The sequence below is a fragment of the Myotis davidii genome, unplaced genomic scaffold, assembly GCF_000327345.1.
Source record: "Myotis davidii unplaced genomic scaffold, ASM32734v1 scaffold71, whole genome shotgun sequence".
Classification (NCBI taxonomy): domain Eukaryota; kingdom Metazoa; phylum Chordata; class Mammalia; order Chiroptera; family Vespertilionidae; genus Myotis; species Myotis davidii.
This window is the reverse complement of record NW_006283588.1, coordinates 521,295-530,859: the sequence shown is the minus strand read 5'-3', so window position 1 is coordinate 530,859 and position 9,565 is coordinate 521,295. Positions and strand designations below refer to the sequence as shown.

Sequence of the window (9,565 nt, the reverse complement as noted above, 5' to 3'; positions counted from 1 at the left end):
GTCCCACCCGGCGGGTCACAGACACTCTACTCACCTGGACTTCGGAGGTGGCGGAGGAGGTGAGAAGGCCTCAATCCCATGTCTGTCCTTGGGGAACTCAAAGGCAAAAGAGGCCGATTTGCTCATCCCGGTCCCCGCTTTGTCGTTCTGCCCCGAGGCGCCGTCAGTGGGGCAGAGATGGTGCCAGGTAGAGGAGCTGGAGGGGTCCTTGGTGCCCTTCGCCATCGTCTCTCCTCCCCAGCTTTGACTCAGCAGGTTCTGCTCCACCTCCTCCTCTTCCTCTATCCGGCACTGACGGCTCCAGGCCCCAGTCTGGTACCGGGGCCGCCTCTGGTCTGCGGCCGAGGCAGTGGTGGCAGGTGGGGGACACTTGACAGAGTCATGGTTGGGGACACCGTTGGCCCGGCAGGAAGAAGCGGGGTTGGCAGGGCACCGGGACAAAGGCTGGGGCCCAGTGCTGCCACCCGAGCTCCCTTCGCTGAGGTCAGACAGTGGGGAGGGGGAGGGTGACACCGGGGACCCTCCGGGGCTCCCCTTAGACAGCTTGGGAGGGATGGCAGGCCTCCCCTTGGGGACGTTCTGGCTCGCAGCATGATGGTGGCCTTCCCTGGAGCCCTTCCCCTGCCCAGCTGACGTCTCCTGGTCGCCTGCTCCAGAGTCCTGGCCCACCGACGGGCGTAGCCACTGCACACCCACCGCAGAGTCCGGGCTGCTCAGGTAGATGGTCCGGTGGTCCTCCTTCGGGGAGGCCGCCATGATGGTAATGGTGGCTGCCACCTTGGGGCCCACATCGGGGCCTTCCCTGTCCCAGCTACCGCCAGATGCTGTCTTCTGAGTATGAAACTGCACCATCCTGCCCTGGCCGTGGCCCTGGCCGTGGCCAGCTGCTGGCTGCTCCGCCTTGCCCTGTGGCCTAGAGGGCACTGGGACAGCCTTCTTCCTCTTGGTGCTCTCGGCATAGATGGGTTCGGGCTGCACAGCCTCCCTGGGGTGGGTGGGGGGCTGGGGCTCCCCAGTCGGCCCAAGGCACCTGTTCGAGGCCATCCCGTGGCAGCCGGAGTCCTGCTGCTTTCCCGGCACAGGCTCCTTCACGAGGGAGCAGTAATCGCTCTCGAGATGGGGGGTGCAGGGGCTGCTGGCGCCGCTGCTGGCACTGCCGCAGGACAGGCCATCCGAGGAGCTGGCCGCCTCTGAGGGAGGGGACAGCTTCCGGGGGCCCCGGTGGGGCGGGGTGTCTGCGGGGCCCTGGCCACAGCACTCCCTCGGGAAGCCGAGCACCTGCTTCACGTCCCCAGCCGGCCCCCCACACGTTCCCTGCTCCCAGCACGTGGGGGGGCGGTCCCCTCCGCCGGGTCTGTGTCGGGCCCCCTCGCCCTGGGAGGTGTCCTTGGCAGTGGGGCTCCTGGGACAACAGTCCAGGATGGAGCAATATTCTCCCCCTTCGCTGTCCCCGGAGGGTGAGCACCTCTGATCGCTGTCATCCTCAGAGGGCAGGGACTCCCGCGGGGGCTGTGGAGAGGGGTGGGTCCCAGGGTCCTTGGCACAGCCAGGTGCCGTCCTGCTGCCCACGCCAGCGAGCTTCCGGTGGCGGCTCTCCTGGGCGGAGGTCAACTCTTGGTGGGGAAACGTGGGTTTTTCTTCTCGCCCAGCCTTCTCTTCGGGGAAACTCAGCGGGTGGAAGGCGGTGCTCCGCTCGCCCCGGGCCCTGGCGCTCTGCAGGCCGACCATGGCATACACCGGCGGGCAGCGAGGGTGGCCATCTGCGGGGGCAGCCGGGACAGCAGGCTTCTGGATGCCTCGGAAGCTGCCCAGGCAAACCATCGGCGCGTCTTCCTGCTTCGGGAAGGGCAGCTTGCTGGGGGCCCATCTCCAGATGTCCTACACAGCCCCAAGGTGAAAACTGACATTAGACCTCACCAGAGAGAAAGGGAGAGAGAAACTGTGAGAGGGACGTGCCACGACCTCACAGGGCAGAGGCTGGGCAGCACGCCTACCTCCCAATCTGCCCGCAGCCCCCCATCGTTGCTGGGGCCCCATGCAGCCAGACACTGAGCTGCCCCGCCCACTTTGGTCTGTCATTCTCTGGGCTTAGGTCTGTGAAGCAGGGGAAAAATATCACTCTAAAAAAGAACATTTTGCCTTTCCCCTAGAAACTGCCGGATGAGGTTCGTTCTCCTATGGGCTTTGAAAATAGAGTTTCGGATTTTGTGTAATTTTTGTGTGTTTGTTAGTCTTTTGATAACCATGCCATGTGACATTCCTAAAGAAGCCAAAGTTATAAGGCTTTTCAAAACACCTTGGGTGAGGGGCGGGGGCAGGGGCAGGAGGGTGCTTTCTGGGATGAATCGTGTCCAAGAGCTGCCAGTTATAGGCAGCGAGCTCAGCCGGGGCCTGCCTGACCAGACACTTAGCTTATTAGGCTTTTATTATATAGATGAGGGTATCTGCCTGGTATGTGCTTCCCTGGGGATAGCCACCGGCTCACTCCCTCACTTCCCTGGACGCCTCGGAAGCTGCCCAGGCAAACCATCGGAGCGTCTTCCTGCTTCGGGAAGGGCAGCTTGCTGGGGGCCCATCTCCAGATGTCCTACACAGCCCCAAGGTGAAAACTGACATTAGACCTCACCAGAGAGAAAGGGAGAGAGAAACTGTGAGAGGGACGTGCCACGACCTCGCAGGGCAGAGGCCGGGCAGCACGCTTACCTCCCAATCTGCCCGCAGCCCGCCATCGTTGCTGGGGCCCCATGCAGCCAGACACTGAGCTGCCCCGCCCACTTGGGTCTGTCATTCTCTGGGCTTAGGTCTGTGAAGCAGGGGAAAAATATCACTCTAAAAAAGAACATTTTGCCTTTCCCCTAGAAACTGCCGGATGAGGTTCGTTCTCCTATGGGCTTTGAAAATAGAGTTTCGGATTTTGTGTAATTTTTGTGTGTTTGTTAGTCTTTTGATAACCATGCCATGTGACATTCCTAAAGAAGCCAAAGTTATAAGGCTTTTCAAAACACCTTGGGTGAGGGGCGGGGGCAGGGGCAGGAGGGTGCTTTCTGGGATGAATCGTGTCCAAGAGCTGCCAGTTATAGGCAGCGACCTCAGCCGGGGCCTGCCCAGGTGGTTGCAGTACTTGAACTGGGAAGGTGAACTGGTCATTCTCATCACTGAAGTCACTGTCCCCTCCTTCTCTATTTCTAAAGTTCCCCGGACCCCCACTTTTAGCATCAGCTTCAGAGTAGGCTCTGCATTCCAGCTCTTTTCCAAGATGATTCTGAACAGAAAGCGTCCCTGGCTTATGTCTGTGAAGGGTGACCTGGTGAATGGACATGACCAGCTTGCCAAAAATGGAGCAGCCCTGCGGGGACAGGGAGCTCGGTGCCACGAGAGGAGGTGCCTTTACACAACTGAGCCTCCCTCCCCGGGCCCATCTCTGACCTCTGACTTCCCAGAAGCTCCCACACCCTTCCCAGTCCCCTCACTAGGATGTTTTGGGAAAACTAAAACAGGCAAAGAGATCACAGAGTTCGCAAGCAGTTCTTAAGACACGTCCCAGACGTCCAGCTCCGTAGACATGTCTGGAGCAGGCTGTCCTGTCCATGCCCTCTAAATAATTATGCCTTTGCAAGCACTCGCTGTGGAATGAGCAGAACGGTCTTCTCTCTAGGGATGGAACTGTTTTACTTAGTGATCCTAAGTCAAAGCTGGTAAAAATCCAAGCTTCACAACTGGAAATATGAACATTGGCTGGGGATGGGATATTAAGGAACTAGAGGCTCAGTGCACAAAATCTGTGCATGGCGGGGGTCAATAATTATGCCTTTGCAAGCACTCGCTGTGGAATGAGCAGAACGGTCTTCTCTCTAGGGATGGAACTGTTTTACTTAGTGATCCTAAGTCAAAGCTGGTAAAAATCCAAGCTTCACAACTGGAAATATGAACATTGGCTGGGGATGGGATATTAAGGAACTAGAGGCCCAGTGCACAAAATCTGTGCATGGCGGGGGTGGGGGGGAACCCTCAGCCCAGTCTGCACCCTCTCCAATCCAGGACCCCTGCCTACCTGATCGCCCCTAACTGCCTCTGCCTGCCAGCCTGATCCCCTTAACTGCTCTCCCTTGCCAGCCTGATCCCCCTAACTTCCCTAACTGCTCTCCCCTGCTGGCCTGATCCCCCTAACTGCCCTAACTGCTCTCCCTGCTGGCCTGATCGCCCCTAACCGCCTCTGCCTCGGCCCCCATCACCGGGGCTTTGTCCAGAAGGACGTCCAGAAGGATGTCTGGTCTAATTAGCATATTACCCTTTTATTAGTATAGATTACTGCTAATATTTTTAAGTGTGATAATGGTATTGTGGTTATAGTTTATAAAAGATTTCATTTTTTAAAAAAGATGTACCAAAGTGAGGTGATGACTGGGTTTGCTTTAAAATCATGGGAAGGGAGGGTGAGGGGTAGAGATGCAGCAAGATGGGTCATAAGTTGATGACTGCTGATACATGCTACATCATGGTGGATGCATGGAATTCATCGGGCAATATTCTCCTTGTGTACACATTTAAAATGACCAATTAAGCCCTAGCTGGTTTTGCTCAGTGGAGAGAGAGTCGGCCTGCAGCCTGAAGGGTCCCAGGTTCGATTCTGGCCAAAGGCACATGCCTGGGTTGCAGGCTCGATCCCCAGTAGGGGTGTGCAGGAGGCAGCCAATCAATGATTCTCTCTCATCATTGATGTTTCTATCTCTCTCTCCCTCTCCCTTCCTCTCTGAAGTCAATAAAGAAATATATTTTTTAAAAAAGGAAGAAAGAAAGAAACAGATGGGAAGGAGGGCAGCAGTCAGGAAGGAGCGGTCTCGGGACACGCTGACGGGCAGTCATCCTGCGGGAGTCTTTCTCTAATAGCCCTTCCTGGCTGCCGGCCAGTCAGCAAGCGTTACCACAGGAGCAGGGCCTGTAAAAATGCCACAGGGCTGAGTCAGGCTCACCTGCGAGGCATTGGGGCTCATGTTCGCCTCCGTACACACGTCGGAGGCATCGGAGCTCAGCATGGTGGGCTTCACGGCGATGGTGGGCTTCGAGTAGGGCGAGCTGTTCACGCCCTCATCTTCCAGGCGGCAGTGCTCAGACCTGGGGGGCAGGCGAGGAGGAGGCAGGCCGCCTGCTCTGGGCTGGGGACAGGTGGGCAACAGCTGATGGTCGCCCCGCAGGCAGAAGCAGTTCTTGCAAGACCCGGGCTTCCAGATGTGCTCCACAAAGTCACTGCACGCAGACATCTTCAGGCTCTCGGGGTTCAGTCGGAGGGTCTGGTGTATGTTGGGCGGACAGTGCGCGGCTGGCTCATCCTGCACCCGGCTCTGTGGCGTGGTCTTGTGGGCGGCAGACGTGGGTCACAGAGCGACTTCCTGGAACGGAAGAACATGGGTCTGATCAAAGACCTCCCCCCAGAGGACAGGCGCGTTTCCACTGAGGGTCTGACTCTTTGATTGGGGGAGAAGAGGGGGAGGAAGGAGAAAAGGGGGAGAAAAAAGCTGACCATTAGTATTCCATTTATTCCCAGGCCCTCGCGCGTTTCTCATAAGGCTTAGTCACTCTCTCGTGATGTGGCCTTATCAGAAGCTGTAAAAACTAAGCGCGCCTCTGTTACGTGAGTAGAGAACATAGTGACGTTTCAGTCCCTGACAGTCCTGAGCACCTCAGGTTGGGGGCAGTCAAGCAGAAGAAATCCCATGGAGGAGAAGCCCGTTAGCTCATCCAGGCATCCCTGCCACTAGGGGTCCAGAGCAAATAAGAACTAAGAAGCAGCACAGCAAATAAAACCAGTGGCTTCCGGGGGATAAGCCACAATTTTTAACCAACTATGTGAGTGGGGAGGCAAGTCTGGGCCCTGAGATCAGGCTCTCCTCCTTACTTGAGACCAGGCAGAGATGGACGGGGTGAGAAGCGGGAGAGCTGTGGTGTCTGCCTGCCCCCCACCCCCCAAGGGACCCTTGTCAGGAGGTCTGGCATCCTGGGAATTTACAGTACCTCCCTCCCCCTGCTTCATATGCATCATTCAACGGCGCTCAGTGAGGTCAGCCAGGCTGAAGCTGCAGGCCAAGGGGAGAACAGACAGAAATGCATTAGCACCTGTGGGCTGGGGGTGACAGGACAGAGTCCAAGAGAGGGAGGGAGGATCACACAGTAATTTCCGCAGTGATAACCCTGGAGGTAAGGCAGCCAGCGGGCTGGGTTAGTTGCCTCTGAGAGTAAAACTGAAAGCAGAGAGTTTGCATCCCAGAAACGAATACATTCACAATTGAGGAGGAGCTCAAAGGGCTGTAGATAGTAACCCATTCACCTGAGTAAAACCCTGCCAGGTAGCTTTATGCCCTTCATATAGACGGGAAAACAATGGCAACCACATAAACTAAGACCTGTTCCTAGACACATAGTTTGGTGGTTCTGGAAAGAGAACTTCGCTGGCAGAGCCTCCAAGCCATCTCCTTGGTCAGACGGGTGACGTTCAACCGGCGTTACCACAGGAGTTTTTAAAACATGAAATACCTGCCTGTTTAGTCAGGGGCACTGTCCTCTTTTCCCTTAGATTGTCAAATAAAAAAAAATGACAGCAGCCAATACAACAATAGCCATCCGGTGTGAATGAGTCAAAATTATAGCTACTTTTTTTTTTTTTCAGATCAGCGAATAACATATTTCTTGGTGTGCCGCAGAATTTCAGTAATTAGTAATTTCAATGGTTGAAATGGCTGGGTTAGACCGAAAGCTCCCTTTCCCTCATTTAAAGACAATGACCTCCTCATAAGGAAGGTTCAGGAGAATTGTTGAGTCTAAAGTGAACAGATTTCCATTCAATAGGAAGGGGTTTGCCCTAAGGTTTGCTCTTCACTTTCTTCCCGTGAGAATCTGCTTTGGGGCTGATGCTCTCTCAACTATCAACAGGACTAACCAGGTGGAATGAGCCAGGTGTCCCAAAGATCATTCCAGAATCTTTGTGGGAAGAGCTATCTTTCTGATCTCCCACACTCACCGGCAGGAGTGTTTATTCAACAAGGGCTGACGCTCAATCTGCCTCCTTCCCCTCCAAAGTTCACCTGGAAGCCCACTGCACCTTTCAGCTAAGGGAACACTCTGGAATAAAAGACAAGTGTTGGTCTTTGAGCACCGGCTGTCCCGCATCCCTCCCTCTCAGATGACTGCAGGCTGGGCTCCTCTCACAGCCGGTTCATCCCTTGCCAGCTTGCCCAGAAGAGGTCACTAAGCTTCAACAAGCAGAGGAGGACGGCAAGGATTTTTCTTTTTCCTACAATCTCTGCTGCTAATTTCTAGAAGGTGGGTGGGGGGGGGTGGGGGTGGTAGGGGAGGAAGCATTTTGGTGTTAGTAAGTTCCCATACTCCTTCCCGGAGATGGGGAATAGGTCGTTTCCTGGGAGCTGTTGAAGGCCACCCTTCTGGCCACAGCAAAGGCACCCCCCCAACCCCCCCACTCTCCAACTGAACCCCTGGCAGAGGCTCCGGAGTCCCTGGGAGGGCTGGAGGAAGAGAGCTTGGAAACCAGTTCCCAGCTCCCCACCCCCACCCCCACCCCCCTATGAGGCTGGGCTCCCTGAGGGGTTGGACATCCAACTACTTCCCAGGAGCAACCACAGAGCCACAGAAAAGCAGTCTCCACAACGGGGACCTAAGAGCACAAACTTGTCTTGGTTGTCTGGTGCGGAGGTCCCCGGACCACCAACACCAGGGGAGCTTCCTTCGGGCCCCCCAGTTCAGGGCACTCTGTCCACGCCCACCTGAGGCTCTGCAATTCTCTGACAAAGGCACAACTTTCACCAACAGGACTGACTGCTCAGAGATGCAAAAGTCAACAAAACCCTAGGCTCCTCACCATCTCGGACGCGCTGCATCCTCTCAAAACTGCTTTCTCAGTCGCGGCAAACACCGTACCACCCTGCCCAGCTGGAAACAGCCCTTATACGGGATCAGTCTGTCTAGAGAGGGCCTGCAAGGATCTCAGTTTGTTTTAAGTAAAAGATGGTGAAGAATTCAAGTGACACTCACAAATCGGGAGCCGTGCCTCGCCTCACCCACCAGCTCGCTCTCCGCTCTCCGCAGCCTGGGAATGGCAATGGCACCTTCCCAGCCCACATTCCTTACCTCTGAGGGGAGGCAGCCCCCAGAATTATGCAAATTCCCCCATTCCTGTGGGAGGCAGCAGTGTGAGGCTAGAAGGAGATTTCAGCATGCTTTCTGATTCAAGTCATGATAAAATATCTTTGCCTCTGTACACTTGTGCACTAGACTTGAGGCTACTATTTGAAGACTGGAGCGGTCAGATACATGCCCACCTCCTTTCCAAAAGACTACGAAGAATGCTGGCCAGATCCAGGTCCATAAACTTAAATATTTTGTCTCAAAATACTGCCCTTCAGACTTGCATCAAAAGTTGTTTATGCCTTCCCCTGAAATGACAGATTACCAGAAAACACTCATCTAAAAAATGTGCATATATTACAATTAAATTAATGCAGCAATGGAAAAGAAAAATATGTATGAAAGGGTCTGGATTTCAAGAATCCACTGGCAAGGGTTGCCCGGGCAGAGAGGAGAGAGTGACAACCTTCACACACACACACACACACACACACATACACACACACGCACACACACACACGGTAAGTTATGATAGCCACCTAACTTTTTATTTCATTTTTTCCTTCTCCAATGCTATGCAATCTAATCTCAGCCGTAGGAATGCGTTCTGGGTTAGACCCACTACAGCCTAAACCAGTAAGAAGGATCCCGAGTTGCACAAGACCCCCAGATAAGAGAATAACTGCCGAATTCTCCGGGGCTTCACGTCCAAATTCAGTTTTAGAATGGGAAGGGGCTGCACCATCATCAGTTCAGGGTGCGATCAATAAGGTCCCCGGAACCTGACTCTGGACCTGACTTATTGCAAAACTCCTCGCCGCTAGTCTCCGGGCTCGGCTCGCCTATGGGCTCTGCGCAGCTATGTGCTTGCTGGCTCGGCTCTACCTGAGAGAAATACAGTTCCCCGGTTAGCCGGCCCTGCCTCCATTCCCATTCGCAGGACCTGAAAGTGGAGAGGTCCGTGTGTGTGGTGTGGTGTGTGGTGTGGTGTGTCCTGCCTGGGGAAGGGGCAGCAGAGGCAAGGGTGAAGAACGTGCCCAGGGCATGCCTTTCAGAGGCTCAGCCATAGCTCAGGGAAGAGGCATCATTCAGTCCCTCTGCACACCCCATGTAACCCGGTGCCACTAAGGGGCAGCTGCGACTCTGAGGCCCCAAGCCATCACCACCGGGCTCCTGGTCCGGGCGGTCCGGGTGGCCCCTCGCTCCCCACTCCCTTGACCACACTGCCGGGTGGAAAGGCGATCTCCACACCAGCAATCCCAAAGCTCTTCGGTCGGGCCCCAAACCGAGCAGCGGGACCAGCAGAGGAGTCCGTTCCCCTCCCGGAACTCCAAGGAAAGTTTCCCCGTTTTCCTGAAGGCAAAGATCAAATGAATCGACAACACCCCTCCGGCTCCCGTGCGTTCCGGGCTCGGCGCCTCCACCGCGGGCA

At 55.5% G+C, this 9,565-nt stretch overlaps 1 protein-coding gene across 1 annotated transcript in view; it reads right to left on the bottom strand.

Annotated features, from left to right (window-relative positions):
- Window positions 1–8,019, bottom strand: part of LOC102769055 (tyrosine-protein kinase SgK223) — a 49,460-nt gene extending 41,441 nt beyond the window's left edge. The window contains exons 1-3 of the mRNA XM_006753795.2: window positions 7,868–8,019; window positions 4,971–5,387; window positions 35–1,878 (exon numbers count right to left, since the gene is read on the bottom strand). Of these exons, the coding sequence (XP_006753858.2) occupies window positions 35–1,878; window positions 4,971–5,258 (2,132 nt within the window). The 5' untranslated portion in view covers window positions 5,259–5,387; window positions 7,868–8,019. The remainder of the gene's footprint in view (window positions 1–34; window positions 1,879–4,970; window positions 5,388–7,867) is intronic.
- Window positions 8,020–9,565: the final 1,546 nt, after the last annotated feature.